The sequence below is a fragment of the Hemitrygon akajei genome, chromosome 6, assembly GCF_048418815.1.
Source record: "Hemitrygon akajei chromosome 6, sHemAka1.3, whole genome shotgun sequence".
In the NCBI taxonomy this organism is placed as follows: domain Eukaryota; kingdom Metazoa; phylum Chordata; class Chondrichthyes; order Myliobatiformes; family Dasyatidae; genus Hemitrygon; species Hemitrygon akajei.
In genome coordinates, this window is record NC_133129.1 from 151,927,723 (window position 1) to 151,951,580 (window position 23,858).

At 38.9% G+C, this 23,858-nt stretch overlaps 1 protein-coding gene across 3 annotated transcripts in view; it reads right to left on the reverse strand.

Annotated features, from left to right (window-relative positions):
* The window catches only part of sbf2 (SET binding factor 2), a 521,046-nt gene that overhangs the window by 173,952 nt on the left and 323,236 nt on the right, over positions 1–23,858 (reverse strand). For all 3 annotated transcript variants that reach the window (XM_073049581.1, XM_073049580.1, XM_073049579.1), the window contains one exon: positions 2,599–2,667. In XM_073049581.1, the coding sequence (XP_072905682.1) occupies positions 2,599–2,667 (69 nt within the window). The remainder of the gene's footprint in view (positions 1–2,598; positions 2,668–23,858) is intronic.

Genomic DNA, 23,858 nt, shown 5'->3' on the forward strand with positions numbered 1-23,858 from the left:
ATTGTGCCTCATCACAAATCTTCTAAATATAATCTAAGCTCAATAATTTACCTTTCATCACAGAAAATTGTCAGCAAATGTTATTCTTCTCCCACACAGACAATAAATGGTATGATTAAGCTTGCAACTGTCATGAAATATGATGCAATTGTTGTTAGCGAAGAAGATTGCCAGAAATTACAATATGACATAGATCACTGAGTAGCACAGTGGCAGATGGTATTTAAAACAGACAAATGTGAGCTGATGTACTTGGGATGTCAAATTTTGGTATTGCATACACACTCAATAACCACTTTATTAGGTACATCCTGTATCTAATAGAGTGGCCACTGAGTGTATGTTTGCTCTTTTCTGCTGCAACCATCCACTTCAAGGTTCGAAGTGTTGTCGTTCAGATACGTTCCTCTGCACACCACTGTTATTACGCATGGTTATTTAAGTTACTGTCTAGCCATTCTCCTCTGACCTCGCTGATGAACAAGGCATTTTCGCCCACAGAAGGGCTGCCCACTGGATTTTTTTTTTGCTTTTCACATTCTTCTCTGAGAACTCAAGACAGGTGTGCATGGAAATCCCAAGAGATTAGTAGTTTCTGATATACTCAAACCAGCCTGTCAGGCACCAACAATCATTTTACAGCCAACATCACTGAAATCACATTTCTTTCCCATTCTGATATTTGGTCAGAACAACTGAACCTCCTGTCCATGTCTACATAGTTTTATGCATTGAGTTGCTGCTGTATAATTAGCTGATTAGACATTTGCATTAATGAGCCGGTGTACCTAATAAAGTGGCCATCGAGTGTAGAGTAAATGGCAGAGACTTTAAGAGCATTGATAAACAGAGAGACATGGGGCTGTAAGTTAACAGCAACACAGGTGAATAGGTGTTTGAAAAAGGCATGCGGCCTGATTGTCTTCAGTGGCAGAGACAATCAGTATAAGAATTGGGACGTCATCTTGCAGTTGTCCAAAACAATGGTTAGACTATACTTAGAGAACATTGTGTACTCTTTTTGTCACCACACTACAGGAAGGATGTTGTCACACTAAGAAAAATTACTAAAAAGATTCAATCAAAATATTTCCTGCAATGAAGAGTTATGGTTCCAAGCAGAGTCTGGAAAGGGTGACTTTATTTCCACTGGAAGCTAAAAGACTGCAGGATGACTTTAGAAAGATTTATAAAATTATATTGGACAGATAGACAGACAGTTGGAATCTTTTTCCCTGGAGACGGAAGTTTACAACTGGTGGTTTAAGTTGAGAAAGGAGAAACTTAAAAGAGATTTGAAGGGTATATTCCCCCACACAGAGGATGGAGAATGTTGGGAATGAGTTGTGAGAGAAAGTAGCAGAAATAAAACCCTATTACCATGTTTAAAAGACATTTAGGCAGGTACTGGATAGAAAAGGAGTTAAGGATATGGGCCCAATGCAGGTAGATAGGATTAGCATAGACGGACAGCATGGTCAACATGGACAAGGTAAGCTCTGAGGGCCCATTTCTTTGCTGTAGGTTTCTATTACTCTTTGATTCTATGTGCAAAAGTAAGCAATTTAAAAACTTCCACAAATTTGCCTATAAGCTATGCATGTCCAACTTTCACAACATGAAACTAAAAAAGAACCAAACTCTTAAAAAAAAATATGGCTTAATTCCTTGAGTTAGTGTTAGTGGTGAATGGTTTTAACAAATGTGTGCTTTATTTTCCCTTTGTCTTTTTTTCTCCATATACCATAGGCTTTTTAAAAAATCTGGAAAGAAGTAAGAGTTTTTCCATGATAAACATAAGATCATGCTGCAAAAGAAGAACATTTACAGAAGCAAAATAATGGATAAGAATTATTTTTACTTTTTGTGACACTCTTGATACTAGTGTTCATTTTCTACAAGGAGAATGCCAAAAACTGAATAAAATTAGCTACAGCTGAGGTCCAACAAACTGTGCTGGACATTCCTGACATGTAAATCTAAAACATTTTCTATTGCTAACATTAAGTGTTAACCTTGATGAACTTTTTCGAACATATCAAGCCCATTCTCCCCACTCCGTACTAACAAAAAACTCACATTATGTTTATATAATGTTAGCAATAAATGAATTAACTGCAATTGAATTCATGTACTTCACATTTTACTTTAGCTACAAGTCACATTTAACACTTCCCGTGTGACAAATAATCAATCTAATTACTTATTTAACTAAATATGTTATTAACCAGAATAGATGATTTGCAAAATGTTCATCATAAAAATTGCCAATGGATAATAAAAAATCATTGTATTTTTTAAAGTCAAGTTCAGTTCACACTTGGATTTCCTGAGCAACTTTATGCTACTCTATCCAAAGTACTTCAGTACATTAAGTATAACTTTGCAAAGTCCACTGCCAAAAATATGCATATTCCAAAGTGTCACATTATTCTAGAATCAGAAGATTATTCTAGAATCAGAAAGATTGCTGCTTACAAGCTCTTTTTAATAAACTCAACAGCTACATTTTGTACCTAAACCCCCTTTTCTGCAATCAAATCCAGACAAGACTGAATTTACTCTCGGGAGTTGAGGCATGAAATCACATGGGCTTACCCGGTAAAATGCTGTTGTCAGTGGCAGCAATGTAGCAGCAACATAATATTCTTCAGAAGCTGAACAATCCTGGAAGAAAAAAAACAGGAAATCATAAATCTTGATACCTTACATTCCAGTCGCTCATAGTCAAATTATCTCAACTCAATTACCACCCACCTGTTTGATAAAGAGGCAATGCGTGGAAAAATATAATTAACTGGCCCCAACTATAATTTACTACAGACGATCTTTGGGGACCTATCACTTAATCTTTAGTGTACTATTGGGATACAAGCTGAGTTCTGAATGAGTAACATGAAACAGAATCTGCTGCGAATTAAGAAAACTATTCCTTAAAAGGTCCTAGATTAATTTCTATACTACTTCTATACCTTCTCCAGAAGATATGCAAACTTAATTAAGATTATTCTGTCTTACACTCAATATTAATTATTCAGACATTGATGAAGACCAACTGTCTATCCAAAATGGCTTGATACATCTGAGTTATTTTAACCAAAATGCCAAGCATGTTTCTGAATGCTGTCATGAGGCCCACAGCAATAAAGTTCACAAAAAATCAGGCTATAATCTTCTAGTTAGGAAATGTTTGGAATGCCAAGATGCACTCTGACTTTTAGACCACAGCAGGACTCCATTCATGCAGACTATGTTCAAATTTTAAATAACAACAGATGCACTTTAAAGTCATGGACACTTCTGAAGTTATTGTAGGGAGATTGCTTAATTAAAACTGCAACAAGCAACTCTTATGTAATGGCAGGACTCGCATTGCAGAAAAGCATGTGTAGCACTACAAGTTCCTTTTCCCATTGAATTCCATTTATAAGTGCAGCAGATGACTTGATGACAGAGTGAGGCCAACAGTGGTCTCGGGATGGACAAAGCTCACCCAAAAGAAACAAACAATTCAGTTAATTTTTATTTTTATTCAGAATACTTTGGGGCAATAAGATGTGAATATGATGTTACTGCATTGATTGGGTAGGCAGTATTTCCTTAGTTATGAACACTCCAGTCTGAGGACACAGTAACTGTCATCAGAGTGCAGTGCTACTACACTGATTTGTGAAGCATTTGCTCTGACACACAAGGCTCATGAATTACAAAAGGATTTTTCAACAGGAGATATCAAAGAAAGGGATGGGATGTGAAGATTGGGATTCATGGGGAAAAGGTGGCAAAGAAGGAGTTCAGGGAGGTAATGGGTTAAAGGGTAGTGACAATGGAAGTAGAGTATTCTAAGCAGTTGACTATGACTGCTGTGGCATCTCACAATGCAGCAGGTCCATGTGTCCACAGATAGAAGAGAACATGATATAGGAGAGACTCTGCTGTGACTACCAACCCAATTGACGCAGTGACATTGTGAATATATTTTAGTGCCCCACAGTATTAAGTGACTAAAAGTAAAAATGACAACATTTATAATCTCTTTAACATTGTGTTTATTTTTCACATACAGAATAAAATTTGTCTCATATACAATTTTAAGCAGCGATTTATGAGTGAATTTCTGTAAACTAAATAGCCATAACAACGAAGTCACCTGTTTAAGTAAAAAGTGCTGACTTTACCAGCAGATCTATACCAACAGCTAAGGAAAATGTACAACAGGCTATAATTTTCAAAGTATTCCCAATGGGAAAACTTGCAGCTGATAATAAATTTTATTTCTGCTAATCAATTACTTATATTGTATTTCTGGAAGGTACACACATACATTATGTCCACGTGCATATTAATAAACAAACTTTAATAGAAATTCAATGTTAACATCTGAAATTGCCCTTTATTGCTGCTCCTTTGATGGGGTAAGGGTGAAAAGACACTTTGTCAAAATATGATGCCGAAACTGTCCAATCATTGTTTCATTTTCCTAGTTCAGAGTGATGGGCACAAAAAAAAAGTATTTCAGCTCTGAACATTAATTGTGATAGATGGCAGTTACGAAGCAACAGCATGTGGTGGAATTCTTCCCAGACAACCCCCTGGGGTCAGGAATGACTTAATTGGATTTATTAACGGTTAAAAGGCCATCAACTGTAAAGACAACTGGGCAAAATCTAACAACGTTTAAAAAAAATTATAAAATATTAAATATCATTTAAAGAGTATAAATATATGGAGATGTCTTGATGTTACTATGATGTACACGAGTTTTTAATACTAAATTTAATAAATGGGCAAATATCAGACTCCATCACACAATGTATTCAGAAATCATTAAACAATATCAGTTATATGACAATCTTCCGCAGTCTTAATTAACTTATGCTGCTGTGGTGTTAGGGAAGAAATTATGGTGCAGAAAAGGGCAATGAATGAAGGGCTCAAGGAATGGTGCTCACCTGAAACAAAAAGCACAAACATCTTTGCAGAGGCAATAAATGTTCTGTACTTAATATTTGAGTAATATTGTGAATTTATTGTCTGATTAAGCATTCTTTCTTTGGCTACAAAATTTACTACTGGTTATATTTAGAAAGTATGTGAATAACATACATCATTACACCACCACTTCATATGAGAGCGCCTCACTAAACAAAAGAAACTAAGTACACTTTTATCTCCAGCTCCCGTGATTTTCATTCAATTAGTTTTTATGTTGTGGAGTTACATATCATAATGGTAGCAACAAGGAGGATTTATAACGGCCCCAAGATGACCACCTACCTATTGAAGTGCAGCAAGACAGTTGAGTTTTTTTTTTAAAAGCGCATCATGTTCATGCTCGAGTTAAAAAGAAAGGCAGAAAATAGACAAAATTTGCAGTCTCATAAACAGTGATAATAATCACAAATCATAAATAAAAGAACAAGCAGAAATAGCTGGCTACATTGGAAATGTTTTGATTGCACAACAGAAAACTAGGTATCGCTTACTGAACAAATTGAGCAGTATCTTGAAACAAATGGTATAGCTAATGTAATGTGAATGCCTGTTTTGCCAAACATAATAGGTGGAAAAGCATACTGACTGCTTAGAAGTTTGATTGCTCCAACCAAACCAGAAAAAATTAGCTTTGCTGATATGAAAGTAATGCAGGGACACTTAGAACTGAAATCAATGTTGATTGCTTTAGGTTTCATAAGCAGAATCAAAAGGAAGAGGAGTCCATTTCAGCATATGTAGCTGAATTGAAGAAACTGTCTGAGCAACGTCAGTTCAGTGATGGGCTTCATGATGCACTGATAGTTTGCTTAGTTTGTAGAATCTTACAAAAAAGCATTCTGGAATGGCTCCTAACTGAAGCACAACTCACATTTAAAATAGCAGTTGAAATTGCTCCATCAATGGAAACGGCAGCCAGAGACGCAATTGAATTAGTTAGGTTTGAAAGTGGGAACAAAAACCTGCCTGGCCAAACAAATTTTGTTACTATTGTGGCAGGGGCTCATATACACCCAGAACTATGCAGGTTTAAAAGGCAAAACTTGCAGAAAAAGCAACAAAGTGGGACACATTCAAAGAGCACATAGGGCAGAGGAAAAAGCTAAGTCATCAAGTTGCAATTTCAAGAGTTTTCAAAAAGGCTTGGGCTTGTCTGCATGTTGTTGATGAAAAATCTGATATTGATGAGAGTGACATAGTTCTGGGTAACCTTGAGATATACAACGTGAAAACTAACATGTGGCAAGCAATATGGCTTACATCAGAAGTGAACAGCAAATTAATTAAAATGGAATTGGACACTGGCTAGGCTGTTTCAGTCATTCCAAAAAATATAGTCTGAGGACATTTCAAAGGTACTGAACTGAAGCCTGCAGATATTCAACTAAGAACCTATACTGAAGAAAAGGTAATGCCTGTGGGAATGATATTCATAACAGTGAAATACAACAACCATCAAGCCACACTGGGCTTGTTAGTGGTAAACACAGGGAGGTCCAGCATTGTGGGGCCGCGATTGGCTGAGACAACAACTTGATTGGAGAGCTATCCACAATTTGCATGCCATATACCCTGCAACAGAATCAACTGAAAGTGAATTAAGAAAGACACTGGACGATACTAACAGCAAGGAGAACTCAAAACATATTAAAGGTAGAAGAGCATTAAATGAAAATGCCACATCTAAGTATTACAAGGTCCATCCAGTTCCCTATACTATTTGTGATAAGGAGGCTAGTAAGCTAGATCGCATGAAGCCTGAAGGAATTTTTTTCAAGGTGAGTGGAGCCCATGTACAATGTCAATGGCCCTAGTAGCCAAGAAGAATGGGCCTTTCAGAATATGTGGTGATTTTAAGGTCACCATCAACTGAAAGTAGATCAATAACTTTTGCCCAGGATAGAAGATATCTTTTCAAGACTTTCTGGAGGAAAACACTTAGCTGAGAAAGTGAAAACACTTAGAAAGTGGACTTAGCTGAGGCCTACCTACAGACGATTGATGGAACTGAATGACCCATAGCCTTTGCATCATGTTCTCTTACCACTACAGAGGAAAATTACGCACAGAATGACAGAAAGTCCTTGCGTCCAGTTTGCAGTGTAAAACGTTTCAACCAGCATTTGTTTGAGAGAGTTACTTTCATTACTGATCATCAACTACTAATCTCCATTTTAAATCCACAGAAGGGTATTCCACTAAGAGTAGAGCACAAATGCAAAGATGGGCTCTGTTCCTTGGCGTCACAATTACAATATCAAATTAAAGACGATAGCTAATCATGGAAATGCTGATGGATTGTCCCATTTACTGCTGGAAAAGGAAGTACCGTAATGGAAAAATTTTAAAAGGAGGATGTATTCTTCCTAATCCAAGTCAAAAGTCTCCCTATTACAAAAGATTTGATTCAAAGGGAATCCAGAAAAGACCCTACACTGTCTCAGGTCCGCCTAAAATGGTTGGAATATGCAGCAGAAACACTAGTTCCCCCATATTTATTAGCGCCAGGATGAACTTGACCTTGACAGGGTTGCCTTATTTGGGAATTGAGAGCTGTTGTACCACCCAGCCTTTTTAAGTTTTAAGCAGCCACATGCCAGTCTTCTAGGCATGGTCAAAATGAAAGCATTGGCTTGAAACTTTGCATGGTGACGTGGGATAGACCAGCAGATTGAACAACTTATTATGCACCATTCGGGATGCCAACACATGCAGAAGAAGCCAAGTGCAGTACCTCTCCATCCCTGGGACTGGTTTGTATTGCCCTGGCAGAGGATTCATCTGGATTTTGACAGAATATTCATAGGCACAAATTACGTGGTAGTAGTGAATGCAGCTACAAAGCAGCCAGAAGTGTTCTCAACAGCCTCTGCTACAGTGTTGTACACTGCTGATGTGTTAGGAAGCCTCTTCTCAAGTTCTGGTATTACTGAAAACTTAGTCAGTCACAGAGGACCACAGTTTCTCATGGAACAGTTTCAGTCATTCTGGAAAATCAATGGATTAAGACACATTACATCTGCATTGTACAACCCAGCTATAATTGGCTGGTCTAGAGTCTAAAGAACTCACTGTGAGCAATGTCAACAGAACACATTGAGTGAATCAGAATCCAATTTCCTCTTTGCACATCACAATGCAGCACACTCCACAACCAACAACTCACTAGCTATGCCATTCCTGGGTCATCCCTTGCACTCACACTTGGAACACCTCAAACCCAATCTCAGTAGGAGAAGTACGCAGGACAAACAGCTAAGACAAAATGAGGGCTTCTAAAACAAGGAAGTTTGAAGTTTCACTCCTGGACAAGCAGTCCTGGCAAGCAATTACAGAGATGATCAAAAGTGGGTAATTGGAAAGATTAATAACAGAACTGGATCACTGTCCTACACAATGGAAATTGCATCTGATATTTATCAGGAGACAACATATTGATCAATTGTTAGAGAAGAAAGGTATCCAGAGCTGTCAGAACCACTTCCTACAGTCCTGGATTTAATTCCTACAACCACCACAGAGGGGGCCTTACATTGTTTCACAGCCTCAAGTCTTTCCTGCCAAGCACAGTCATCCCCGCCCCTTGTCAGAAAGATGCTATTCCACAAGAGTAAGAAATCGTCCGCAATGATTAAATCTTTAGACCTGAATAGGACTACTTAAAATTTACTATGTTGTGGATGTCTATATAGTAATTATATAATATAGTATGCTGTGTATATAGCTGAGATGCATTCTATATTGAGTTGGAGTTTATAGCTAAGCAGGAAGAAGTGCTCTGTATTTAATATTGCAGTAATACTTGAGTAATATTGTAATTATATTGTTTGAGCATTTTGTTGTTTTCCTAATTCATTACAGGTTATTTGTAAGTAGTACATGAATAGCATATGTCTTTAGGCCACCACGTCAAATTTGCATGCTTCAGTAACGTAAAACTAAATGTACATGAGTTATCCTTGGCTCCCATGTTTTTCTTTCAATTAGTTTTCTGTTATGCAGCTACAAAGCAGAAAATTAAACATGAGCAGTGAGTAACTATCTTAAGACCATAAGACACAGGAGCAGAATTAGCCCATTGACTCTGCTCCACCATTCCATCAAATAATCACTCTCAACCCCATTCTTCTGTCTTCTCCCTTTAACCACTGATGCCCTGATTAATTGAGAAACTATCAATTACCGCTTTAAATATACCCATTGACTTGGCCTCCGTGGCAATGAATTCCACAGATTCACCACCCTCTCGCAAAAGAGATTCCTCCTCATCTCTGTACTAAATATATGCCCTTCTATTCTGAGGCTGTGCCCTCTAGTCCAAGACTCTTCACATCCACTCTATCTAGGCCCTTCAATATTTGATGGGTTTTAATAAGATCTCCCATCATTCATCTGAACCCCAGTGACTACAGGCCCAGGGCCATCAAAAGTTCATCATACATTAACCCTTTCATTCCCAGAATCATTCTCATGAACCTCCTCTGAAACGATGTCTTTTCTCCAAGACTAGCATATCTTTTCTAAGGTAAGGGGCCCAAAACTGCTCACACTACTCCCAGTGCAATCTAACCAATGCCTTAGAAAGCCTCAGCATTACATACTTGCTTTTGTATTCTAGTCCTCCTGAATTTAATGCTAACATTGCATTTGTCTTCCTTGCCACTGACTTAACCTACAAGTTCTCATAGGGAATCCTACACAAGGACTCTCAAGTCACTTTGAACCTGAGTATTGAATTTTCTTCCTGTTTAGAAACTAGTCCACACCTTTATTCCTTCTACCAAACTGCATGACAATACACTTCCCTACACTACATTCCACTGTCACTGTCACTGCCCATTCTCCCAATCTGTCTACATCCTTCTGCAGACTCACTGCTTCCTCAACAATACCTTCCCTTCCATCTATCTTTGTGTCATCTCCAAATGTGGCCTCAAAGCCATCAATTCCAACATCCAAAATGTTGATTTATCATGTGAAAAGAAACAGTCCCAATACCAACCCCTGCAGAACACCACTACCCACCAGCAGCCAACCAGAATATATTCCCTTCAGCCCTACTCTTTGCCTCGTGCCTGGAAAACCATGGGCTCTTATCTTGTGAAGCAGCATCATGTGCGGTACCTTGTCAAAGGCTTTTGAAAGTACAAGTATGTCCATTGACTCTCCTTCATCTATCCTGCCTGTTATTTCCCAAAAGAATTCCAACAGATTTGCCAGTCAGGATTTCCCCTTAAGGAAACCATGCTGACTTTAAGCCTACTTTATTGTGTGCCTCCAAGGACCCCAAAAATTCATCCTTAATAACAGGTATCTTCCCAACCACTGAAGTCAGGCTTACTGGCCTATAATTTCCTTTCTTCTGCCTCTCCCCCTCCTTAAAGAGAGTAGTGACATTTTATGTTTTCTAGTCCTCCGGAACCATTCCAGAATCTAGTGATTCTTGAAAGATCATTACCAATTCCTCCATAATCTTTTCAGCTACTGCTTTCAGAATCCTGGGATGTAGTCCATGTGGTCAAGGTGACTTATCAAACTTCAAACCTTTCAGCTTCCGAAGCACCTTCAACTATAATTTCAACTGTATTCACTCCTGTCCTCTGACATTCTTGAATTTCTGACAAAATGCCAGTGTCTTCCACATAAAGACTGATGCAAAATACTTATCTAGTTTGTCCCTTATTTCTTTGTCCCAACATTGATACCTCTCCAGTATCATTTTCCAGTGCTCTGATATCCACTCCCACCTCTCTTTTACTCTATAAATCTGAAAAAAACTTCAGGTATCTTCTTTTATATTACTGGTTAGCCTTACAGCTTTTGGTTGCCTTCTGTTGGTTTTTAAAAGCTTCCTAATCCTTTAATTTCCCACTAATTTTTGCTTTATTATATGCCCTCCTTTTGCTTTTACACTGCCTTAGACTTCCCTTGTCAACCATGGTTGCCTCATCCACTCTTGAGAATACTTCATCTTCGGGATGTATTTATCTTGCGCCTTCCAAATTGCTCCCCGAACCTCTAGCCATTGCCGTTCTCTGCCATCATCCCTGCTAGTGTTTTCTTCCGATCAACTTTGGCCACACCTCCCCCATGTCGCTGTAATTCCCTTTACTGCACTGTAATACAAATAAACCTGACCATCTTCTCCCTCTCAAACTGCAAGGTGAATTCTATCATATTATGATCACTGTCCCCAAAAGATTTCTTTACCTTAAGCCTCCTAATCAAATCTGATTCATTACACAACAACACAATCCAGAATTACCTTTCCCCTCGGAGGCTCAACCACAAACTGCTTTAAAAAGCCATGCCATAGGCCAGGACTTCCCAACCTAGGGTCCACGGACTCCTCGGTTAATGGTAGGACTCTATGGCTTAAAAAAAGGTTGTGAACCCATGCCACTGGAATTCAACAAATTCCTTCTCTTGGGATCCAGCACCAAATTGAACTTCCAAACCTACTTGCATATCAAAATCCCCCATGACTAATGTAACATTGCGCATTTCACATGCCTTTTCTATCTCCTGTTGTACTATGTATCCCACATCTTGACTTCTGTTCAGAGACCTGTTTATAATTTCCATCAAAGTATTTTTACCCATGCAGTTTCTTAACTCTACCCACAAGGATTCTATTTTTTTCTGATCCTATGTCACCACTAAGGATTTGATTCCATTTTTTAACCAACAGAGCCACACCCACCCCCTCTGTCTAACTGTTTGTCCTTTTAATACATATTGTACCCTTGGATGTTAAGCTCCCAACTATGATCTTTCAGCCACGACACAGTGATACCCACAGTCATTCCTGCTAATCTCTAACTGCACTACAAGATCATCTACCTTATTCTATATACTGCATGCATTCAAATATAACACCTTCATTCCTGCATTCATTACCCTTTTCAATTTTGCCCCCATGTTGCACATCAACTCAACCCACTGATAGCAACTTTGCCCTATTGTCTGCCTGTCCTTCCTCACAGTTTAATTATACAATGCATTGATTTGTATACCAACTACTCCATCTCAGCCTTATCACTGCGGTTCACATACCCGTCAAATCAGTTTAAATCAAATTGTCAAACGTGGAGGAAAGGACTAATAATGTGTTTCACAACCTCAGGATATCATAAATTACTTCACAACCAAAGTAATTGTTTTGAAAATAGTTCAGATGTACAACATGTCTGACAAAAAGAAGCGCTCAAACTTCAGTGGCTTTAATTGGAAACTCTGTAAAAGCAAGGATTGCTTCATGATCAGAAAAATAGCAGGTCATTAAAACCAACTTAAAATCAGACATGGTGAGGATAGTACAATGGTTGGCAGAATATTGGTAAGGCAAAAGCCAAAGTCCCCATTTATAGCATGTTACTTCAGAAATTTAACATGTAACCTTTCTAGCTGCTTACTAACATTTGATACTAATCACCTTCCAACAACATTATGGTGTAACTTATACACAGAATATTGAAGTTAGAATAGAATTTTTCAGTGCAGGTCTTAAGAATTCTCAGGTACTGAAGAAAACCAGTTCTTCTTTATAGTTGATTATAATCACAAATATTTGGAACAAATTTCCATAAAAAGAAGTTAATCCTGCTTGAGAAGAAGCCAGTTGATTATTTGCTGAAGTCTAAAGGCAAATATAAATATTCAGGTGTTCATGTTAAAAAGAAGAAATGCAGTTTTAACCCGATGTACGCAGCCTGTCATTTCTTTTTCAACCCAGTTAATTAATGGTCACACACTCTCAACTTGCATCTCCACCATGAGTAATACAACAATTCAAAAAAAATTAAAACACAAGAGATTCTGCAGATGCTGGAAATCCAGAGTAAAACACGCAAGATGCTGGAAGAACTCAGCAGACAGGCGGCATCCATGGAAAGGACTAAGCAGTCAATGCTTTGGACCGAGACCTTTCAACAGGACTGGAATGGAAGGGGGAAGAAGTTAGAATAAGAAGGTGGGGGTTGGGGAAGAAGTTTAAGCTGGCAGGTGATATTTGAGAACTGGCAAGGGGAAAAGTGAGTGGGTGCTGAGGGAGGAGAGTGAGATCATTGCGGATGGATGAATGGACAAGGGAGTCATACAGAGAGTAATCCCTGGAGAAAGCAGAAGTGGGGGCGGGAGGGTGAAATGCGTTTAGTGGTAAAATCCTACTAAAGGCGGCAAAAATTATGGAGAATGACATGCTAGATGCAGAGGTTCCTGGGGTCATAGGTAAAGACAGAAGAATTCTCCCCTTATTATGGTGGTGGGAAGATGGGGTGAGAGCCAATGTCCAGGAAATGGAGGAGATTTGGTGAGGGCAGCATTGATGGTAGAGGAAAGGAAACCCCATTCTCTATTTGGCATTTTCTATTTGTATTCGCAACATCCTGTAGAAATCCTTCAAATTTTCTCACCTTTTTTTCTATTGGTCCGATGTTGTCTCACATGTGATCCTGAGGATTCATAAGCCTTCACTATTACATCCCAAATCTTGAAAATACACAGAGTACTGGAGGAACTCAGTAAATCGGGCTGATGTTTTGGACCAAGACCTTCATCAATACAGAAAAAGGGGTCAGAAGCAAGAAGAAGGTGGGAGAGGGGGAAGGGAAGGATTATAAACTGGCAGGTGATAGGTGAAACCAGGTGAGGTGGAAAGTGGCAGGATGGGGTAGGAGCTTGAAACTAGAAGCTGTGAGGTGTTAGGTAGAAGAGATGAAGGGCTGAAGAATGAGGAATCTGATTGGAGAGTGAACCATGAAACAGAAGGAGGGAGGTGACAAGCAGGTGAAGAGAAGTGAGAGGGACCAAAATGGGGAATGGAAGAAGACAGAAGAGGGAGGGGAAAAATTCACCAGAAGTTAGAAACTGATGTTCATGACATGAGGTTGGAGGCTACCTATTGGAAAATTAGGTTTATTCCTCCAACCTGAATGTGGCCTCATTGTGACAGTAGAGGAGACCATGGACTGGCAGGCCAGAAAGGGAAAGGGAAATGGGTAGCCACCAGGAGATTCTGATTTTTGTTCCGGATGAAGAGATGTGCTTGAAAAACTGGAGCCCCAATTTATGTTGGGTCTCATTGAAGCAGAGGAGGCTGCACCAGGAGCACCAGATAGATGACCCAGACAGACTCTCAGTCTAAGTATCATCTCATGTGGAAGGACTGTTTGAGGCCCTGAATGGTGGTGAGAGAAGAGATAGGGGCATGTGTAGCACTTGTCCCATTTGCAGGGATAAGTGCTAAGAGGAAGATCTGTAGGGATGGACAAGAGAGTCACATAAAAAGAGATCCCTACAACCCAAATCTTCCTTTTACCACAGTACCCAGTATTCCATTAAACTTATAACATGACCTATTAGTGTGTTACTTTTATGCCTGTTTTTTACTCCACAACAACCAGATATCATTTGAAGTATAATTTAAGTTCTTCATTTTCTAACCAGCAGAGAATCTTTTTGCACATTTGCAGGCTCTAAATTCTAGTTACAATAGTCTCAGAATTAATTACTATTATTTGTAGGGAGAATAAACAAGGGTCCCCTACCTTCCGTGCCACGTCTTTTTGATCCTGTTGTCAAAAACACAGCTCTTTTTCTCTCTCAACGTGCACTAATACCATGATTTTTAAAATTTTGTCTTCCAAATTATGTACAACTTACAGTATGTTAATATGTTAGTGTTAAGTTAGGTTTGTCACGTTTGCAATCTACTGTGCTGCTGCTGCAATAAACTAATTTTTCATGACTTTTCTACACTATATATACATATCTATGACAATAAAACTGAACTCTTATTCTGTTATCGTCTGCTTCTCGTATATCATTCTCAAACATTAAGCACAAAACTGTTAATCTTTACCATACATTAACTTAATTTTGGTAATCTTTTATAACCTGCCTCATTTAACTATCCTTTGGCAATACTTTTCATAATCAAAGTCAGATTTTATTTAATTCTTTTTATGCGGTTAAGTTGCACAAGCCATAGTCAAAGGATAAGTATGTATTCTGAATTCAAATTTTTGATGCATGATGATTTTTTTGTCAATGCCGGCATTGGCAAAATTAGCAGTGTTAGCACATATTTGTGGCTAAATTCCTTTTTATCCCGTGACCTCATTTGCACTAAACTCCATATAGTGCTTTATGAATATGTAGAATAGAATCGTTAAACTTTACCTAAACTGCTTCAGTCAAAGGTAGTTCAAACTATTAAGCTCTAAGTTAGATGATTTACCATCATTAAACTTCTTGGCTTACTGAGCATAAATGCATTTATTTATTGAATAACTGTAAAGAGGAAATTAAAGACCAAGGAAATCTTACTTGTAATCAAGTGTCTGTACACACCACTAACTCATGCACAAACTATGAACTTCATTTCTGTTGGTTTGACTTTGTCAATGTGCACAACCACAATGGTGAATGTTCAGTGGGAAAAGATATTGACTTACCCACATCAATGCAATGATGTGTTGGGAAGGGCTGTTCATCAAACAATGAAAAGATCAGCGAAGATGCGCTTCATTGACTACAGCTCTACATGCAACACTATCATCCCCTCAAAGTTAACAGCAAGATCCAAGACCAAGACCTCAATACCACTTTGTTCATCTGGATCCTCGATTTCCTCATTTGCAGACCACGGTCAGTTCAGATTGGCAACAACATCTTCTCCACAATCACCATCTGCACAGGTCCACCACAAGGCTGTTGCTTAGTCTCCTGCTCTACTTGCCTTAAACTTATGATTGTGAGGCTAAGTACAGCTCCAATGCCTTATTCAAGTTTGCTGACAACACCAATGTCGGCTGAATCAAACATTGTGACAAATTGGTGTATAGAAGGGAGATTGAAATCTGGTTGAATAGTGCCACAACTTCTTACTCAATGTCATCAAAACCAAAGAGCTGATTATTAACTACAGGAGAAGGAAGCCGAAGGTCCATGAGCCAGTCCTCAATCAGGGGAACGGAGGTATGGAAACACCTTTGCCTACGAATGGAAAATCTTATTAAAAGCAGTGGATACAACCCAGTCCTTTACAGGAAAGGCAATCCCCACCATCAAGGCCATGCTGTCTTCTTGCTGCTACCATCAGGAAGGAAGTACAGGAGCATTGGGTTCCAGAAAACTAGATTTAGGAACAATTATTACCCTCTAACCATCAGGCTCTTGAACCAGCATGGATAACTTCACTCACCTCGACATGCAACTGATTCCACAACCTAAGGACTCACTTTTGACAACTCTACATTTTAAGTCAATACTATTTATTACTTATTTATCATTATTTGATTTTTTTAAAAATTGCAGTTTGTCTTGCACATTGGATGTTTGTCTATCTTTGTGTAGTTTTCATTGATTCCATTTTATTTCTTTGTACCTACTGTGAATGCCCACATGAAAATGCATCTCAGGGTTATATATAGTGACATTTACATACTTTGATAATAAACTTACTATGAATAATTGCCTAAGCTTTTGCTTCTGGCTAACCTTAACCAACTGACAAACCTGTCAAAACATCAGAATTTCAGGAAATTTTTCAGACAGTACAACTGTCAAAGAAAACCATATCTCAAAATATAAAGTTTTAAATCATTAAATACTGTTTAAAATTGTCAATTAATTCAAGCAATACAACTAACCAAAATGCTGCCTCGCCAGCTTTCTAACCATTCTTTCCATTCATAAGAACATAAAAAACTTGAGAAATAGCAGACCTAGATTATTCAATAATGAGCCTGCATCTCCCTCCTAGATTGTATAGAATGGTGAGGGAGGGGAAGAGAAAGAACTGGCAGGTGATTGGTTGATGCAGGTGAGAGCAGGGCCATAGGCAAGTGAGAGAGGGAGGAGAGAGGGAACAATGTAAGAAGTTTGAAGGTGATAGATCAAAGTGACAAAAGACCCAGTCTATAGTTTACATGCTGTTACTCCATAAATGAATTTTCAGTCCATACTGGGATATTACTCCCAAACTGGATGTTTAGTTTTTTCAATAATTTCTTGTCTTCCAACTTAATAACAGCTTACTGAACATCAAAATATACCATATCAACTGGTTCACGCACAAGTGTGTATCTTCAAAAACATCCATGTCTTCCCCAACTACATGTCATGGATAAAGCAGAAAATTTATAATCTGCTGAGGACTTTATTTGTGGCACTTCAGCCTGGCGATCCACAATCACAAGATACCATTGTGAGTGTACAGAGGCTGGAATCACAGATGAACACTCAACAGCATTGGTAGGACCTGAACATTATTATTTCCTACAAGCTGAGCTTGGTTAGCACAAATGGCAACAACCCATCACTCCTGGATGAATTCAATGACTTAAATGCATGCTTTGATAGAGAGAACTATGACACTCCCACACGAGCTTATAATATCAGTTCCTGAGGGTAACGTCTGTACATCCTTCAAGAGGGTGAATCCACCAAGGTGTCTGCTCCAGACAATGGACATTTCTGAGTACTATATATCTCGGCAGGCCAACTGACTGGAGATTTTGTGGATATATTCAACCTATTGCTTCTGGAGTTTAATGTTTCTAGCTGCCTCTACGTTTGTAAAAGGCATTTATTGTACAGAGCCCAAGCATGTGGTGACCGACTCAGTGGTAACCATCTGGTAGTACTTACATCAACTGTAATGAAGTACTTCGACAGCTTGATTCTGCTCAACAGCAGATGCAATTTTTCTGGCTCATCACTCTGCTCTGAACCATCTGGACAATAGGAACACTTATGTAGTTATCGAGTACAGGCAGGCATTCAACATAATCATCCCATTCAAACTTGTCAAGTTTTAAGTCCAGGGCCTCTATACTTTCCTCTATAACTGCAGCCTTGACTTCCTCAGTGGCAGACCTCTGTCAGTGAGGATTTCTAACATCATCTCCACCTTGCTAACCATCAACAAACATGCGACTCAGAGCTGCGTGCTTAGCCCCATGCTCTAATCTCTATACACATTTGAGTGAACACAGCTCCAATGCCATATATAAATAAATTCGCCAACACCAATTTTGTTGGACAAATCACAGGTGGTGACAGGTCAGTATACTGGAGCAATGTAGGGCACATAATTGAATGGTGTTGTGAAGCTAAAGAAATGATTGTTGACTTCAGGAAGGGGAAGGAGCACAAACATACACCAGTCTACATTGGATGATCAGCAGTGCACAGGGCCAAACAGTCCCAGACCATCAGAAAGGTGAAGCATGCGATCACACCCTGCTGAACATCGACGGCTCCTTGGTAGAAATCGTTAAGGGCACCTAATTTCTTGGTGTTCACCTGGCGGAGAATCTCACCTGGTCCCTCAACACCAGCTCCATAGCAAAGAAAGCCCAGCAGTGTCTCTACTTTCTGCGAAGGCTGAGGAAAGTCTATCTCCCACCCCTCATCCTCATCACATTCTACAGGGTCTCTCTTCCCGCCATTACAGACATTTACACTACACGCTGCATCCGCAAAGCAAACAGCATTATGAAGGACTCCACGCACCCCTCATACAAACTCTTCTTCCTCCTGCCATCTGGGAAAAGGTACCAGAGCATTCGGGCTCTCACAACCAGACTATGTAACAGTTTCTTCCCCCAAGCCATCAGAATCCTCAATACCCAGAGCCTGGACTGACACCAACTTACTGCCCTCTACTGTGCCTATTGTCTTGTTTATTATTTATTGTAATGCCTGCACTGCTTTGTGCACTTCATGTAGTCCTGGGTAGGTCTGTAGTCTAATGTAGTTTTTTTCTGTGTTGGTTTATGTTGTTCAGTGTAGTTTTTGTACTGTTTCATGTAGCACCATGGTCCTGAAAAACGTTGTCTCGTTTTTACTCTGTACTGTACCGGCAGTTATGGTCGAAATGACAATAAAAAGTGACTTGACTTGAGAGTCTGCAGCTTTAAATTTTTGGGTATCATAACACATCAGATGAGCTGGCCTAGGGCTATCACATAGCTGCAATTTCAAGGAAGGTGTGTCAACACCTTTACTGTCATAAAATATTAAGAAATCTTAATATGTCAACAAACATGGTAATGAAATTCTACAGATGTACTCTTGGAAACAACCTGATTGGTTGCATCATGGTCAGATACAGCAATTCAAAGATGCAGAAACAAAAGAAGTTGGAGTGAGCAGAGGACTCAGCCTAAAATATCACAGCCACTTGCCTCCACACTATCAATAAGGCAGTATTTATCACAAAAGATCCCCATCATTAAGGCAACGCTACCTTCTCACAGGTACCATTAAGCAGGAAGTATAGAAGTCTGAAGTCCCACACCAACAGGTTCAAAAACAGCTACTTCCTTCCAATCTTTTAGTTCTTGAACCAATCCACAGAGTGCTAATCACTACCGCAATATGGTAACAATGTGACAACTCTGCACTACAATGGACTTTGTTTCTTATAAAAACTGCATAATTTACATTTAATTTGCTTTCTCATGAACGTTTCTTATATGATGCTATGTGCGTGTGATGCTGCTGCAAGTTTTTCATTGCATCCGTGTATACACGTATTTGTGCACTTGACAATAATTTCTTCACTTTGACTTCATCCTTAGTTTGGAGGTTGGAACTAACAGAATAATTAACATAATTTTCCTTTCATATATTCATGCTCACTCTTCTTATTCTATTTGATAACATTTAATTGATTATAGATTGCAGCATTTTCCCAACAGCAGCTCTTAGCTTCTTAAATGATGGAATTACATTTACTGAGCAAACACAAGGAAATCTGCAGATGCTGGAAATTCAAACAGCATTTTGCATTTCCCCCTCCCCCACTACTTTCAAATCAACCAATGAATCCAGTTCAGGTAGTTCTGCTGTAACACAACAGTTACATACTTAAGAAACTTCACATTATATAAAGTCGCATTATAGCAGAAAAGGCCACCATTATCTTCAAAGCACTGATATAAACAAGTCTTCTCAACAGATCATGATTTAACCAAGGCAGCCTGTGTAATGCAAAATATTCTGTAATCCATCAATTATATTATAACCAATCTGCACCACAGAAACATGAATTATAACAGAAATACAGGTATGTGCATACACACTCCCTACAAATTGCTAGGATGCAAAACATCATGTTCTGAGAAATCATTGCTTTTCAACCCCATTAATTTCTCCAATACATGCCTTACGAATATAAATCTCTTTGATATATTATTCTTTTTAAAAAAAATTTTTTTTTTTAGTTTTTCAAAACATTTTACAAATTAAAAACCCCAAATCCCAGTGAGGAGCATTAATACAGTGCAAAATTAAGCATACAATAACGATATGCTACAAAGGAAGAGAATTTAACAAAAAAGCACCTAAATTAAAGACAAATAAGCTTAGTGTTCTCTCCAAGCCCCACAACACAAGAAAACCCACCCCATCCACACAACCCAAAACTAGACGGCTACCAAAACAAGTAGCTAGCTCTACCAAAAAATTAACCCAAATACAACTTCCAGATCTGTGTCATTAACAACAGTTCCGTATAAATACTATAGCAAATAGTAACTAGCTTATGCACTAGAAAACATAACTACAGATTAGAACACCTTCTGCAGAAATATAAAACTTAATACAGAGAAAATCGGAAGAAAACCAAAACTAACCTACCCGCGAAAAATTATAGAAGAATAAAGTAAGAGAAAGGGGGGAAAAAAGGTAAAAAAAAAGGAGGGGAAGGGGAAAATTATAAATTCAAGACGAGTATTTATCAACCATTTACAGAGAGGAGAGAAAAAAAAATTCAGAGATTAGAAAAAAGGGTGAAGAAAAGAAAGAAAAAAAAATAGATAAATATAAAAAAGGAAAAATAAATCAGCAATTAAACTGTGAACCAACAAACAGGGAGGCCTTCACTAAAGACTTCGCACCTCCAAAACAAGTTAGAGTCAGTTGTAGAACTCTATAGATAAAGTTATACAAGAATAAAAATGGATTACACACACACCAAATCCCGGGAGAGATTGTCAACAGCCCTTAGAGTTTCAATGAATAATGTCTGAGTGATTCAAGTAAAGCCTGAGTCCAGAAAAAGTAATTTTACTACGAGGAGTACTTATCCACCATTTTAGGAGGTCCGATCAGATTCCGAAGATGATTGGATAGCCGGAAGACTTGCCACAAATGCTTCAGCTTCCTTCACTGATTTGAACCACTTGTATTTTCCAGTATTAAGCTTGATTCGTAGATCGGCAGGAGTACGAAGAGAGGGTTTGAAACCACGTTCAAAAAGCACTTTCATTGCACCTTTAAACTCAGCGCGTATCTTTAAGGTCTGGGGTGCAAAATCTTCCACAAAGTGAATGGTTGTATCCTGGAAAGTAAAAGACCCCCTGCGACGTGCCTCTACAATCAAGACTGTGTTTTACCTGGTATTGATGGAAGCACAAGATTACTGGTCGTGGACGGGAGCCCAGAATTCCGGGGGGAACGTAGACTCTGTGTGCCCGTTCGAGTTCAGGCGGGTTCGGAAGCAAATCTTTCCCGAATATCTCACAGAGAAACTTGGCGAAAAACTTCACGGTTGGTCCATGTTCGGTCGCCTCTGGCAATCCAAGAATTCTAAGATTGCAGCGTCTGCTGCGATTTTCAAGATCCACCATTTTGGAAAGGAGTTTGTTACATTTTTCCTCTAAGCTGGAACAGAGAGTCTCCAAGTATCGAACACGACTTTCTAAATCTTCAGAAGTCGAATCGATGCGAGATAGGTGTTCGGCATGTTTGTCCACTTTATCGTTGATCCGATCCAGTTTGGCTTCCAACTGTTTGAAAGCGGTTTTAAATTCCTTTAAAATTTCGTCTCGGAGCTTTCTGAGCGCAGCCAGGGTCTCATCTGAAAGAGCCGGAACTTCCTTTCTCCCGGATTTAGAACTCTTGCTAGACATTGTAAGTTAGATATGTTCACAGGCAAGCAAGAGATACCGAAAAAATTCCTAACTAAGGTTTAAAAAATGGAGACATTTAGTGCAAAGATAGCGACAGTAACGGAACAAAAGTTCGGAGCAGCTAAACAATCGCCATCTTACCGGAAGTTCGCCGATATATTATTCTATACATATTTTTGGAAGGTTTCTATGCCTTCTTAAAAGATAATAAAATAATAATAATGGTTCTGCACATTCCCTATTTTTCACTATAATTTCTCTTCTCTCAGTCTGTAAAGCATTAACAGGCAGGACAGACAAAGGAGAGCCAGTGGATATTGCTTACTTGGATTTTCAGAAGGCATTTGACATGATGCTACACATGAAATTACAGAAAAAATACTAGCATTGACAGAAGATTGGCTGACCGGCAAGAAGCAAAGAGTAGGATTAAAAGTGGCCTCTTCTGGTTGGCTACCACTGACTAGCAGTGTTCCACAGGGGTCCATGTTAAGTCGGCTACTTTTCACGTTATATGTGTTAATGATCGTGATGGTGGAATTGATGGCTTTGTGGACAAGTTTGCAGATGATACAAAGATAGTTGGAGGTACAGGTACTGTTGAGGAAGCAGGTAGCCTGCAGAAGGACCTAGGGAGATTAGGAGAAAAGGCAAAAAAAAACCAGATGGAATACAGTGTCAGGAAGTGTATGGTCTTATATTTGGTAGAAGGAATAAAGACAAACTATTTTCTAAATGGGGATCAAATTCAGAAATCAGAAGAGCAAAAGGGAATTGAGATTCCTAGTGTAGCTCCCCGTAAAGGTTAACTTGCTGGTTGATTCAATAATAAGGAAGGCAATCAGTCATTTCAAGAGTACAAAAATATAGCAGCAAGGATGTAATACTGAGGCTTTAAAAGGCATTGGTCAGGCCACATTTGCAGTACTGCGAGCAGTTTTGGACGCCCTAAGTAAACGTGCTGGTATGGATAAGGTGCGGAGGAGGTTTACGAGAAGAATCCCAGGAATGAAAGGGTTAATATATGAGGACCGTTTGATGGCCCTGGGCCTGTACAATCTGGAGTATAAAGGAGTGAAGAGGGGGATCTCACTGAAACTTACTGAATATTGAAAAGCCTAGATAGAATAGACATGGAAAGGATGTGTTTCCAATAGAGGAAGAGTCGAAAACCAGAGGGCACAGTCTCAGAATAGAATGACATCCTTCTAGAACAGAGATGAAGGGAAGCTTCTTTAGTCAGAGGATGCTGAATCTGTGGAATTAATCACCTCGACAGCTGTGAAGGCCAAGTCGCTGGGTATATTTCGAGTGGTGGTTGATAGGATCTTAATAAGCCAGCGCATCAAAGGTAATAGGGAGATGTCAGGAGAAAAGGGTTGAGTGGAAAAATATACCAGCCATGATTGAATGGCGGAGCCGACTTGATGGACCAAATGGCCTAAATCCACTCCTATTTTTATGGTCTTATGGGTTTGTAAAGTACAAGCTCCCTACTGGCTGAAGTAAGAGACATTAAGATGTGAGAGAAAATGGAAGATGTCTGCCATTGCTCAAAGATGGCTCACAAGATATAGAAAGTGTTCCATTTTTATAGAATCTTCCTATTAACCTTTGTTGTCAGAAGTCTATGTAGCCAGCAGGGTCAAATTATAGAGTGTGTTTCTTGCAGATATTGAGGTTAAAGTTCACACTTCAGTGAAACAATTCAGAATAATTTGGTATTTAAGATTTCAGCATTTTCAATATTCGCCTCTATAAAATTTCTGTCTCTTCAGAACTAGGCATCAAAAGATTTTACAGACAGACAGACATACTTTATTGATTCCGAAGGAAATTGGGTTTCATTACAGCCGCAGAGACAATGGAGATGTTGGGTGGGGGAGGGGGAGGAAGAACTCAGCCACTGAAGCAGTATCTGTGGAAAGAGAAATCAAC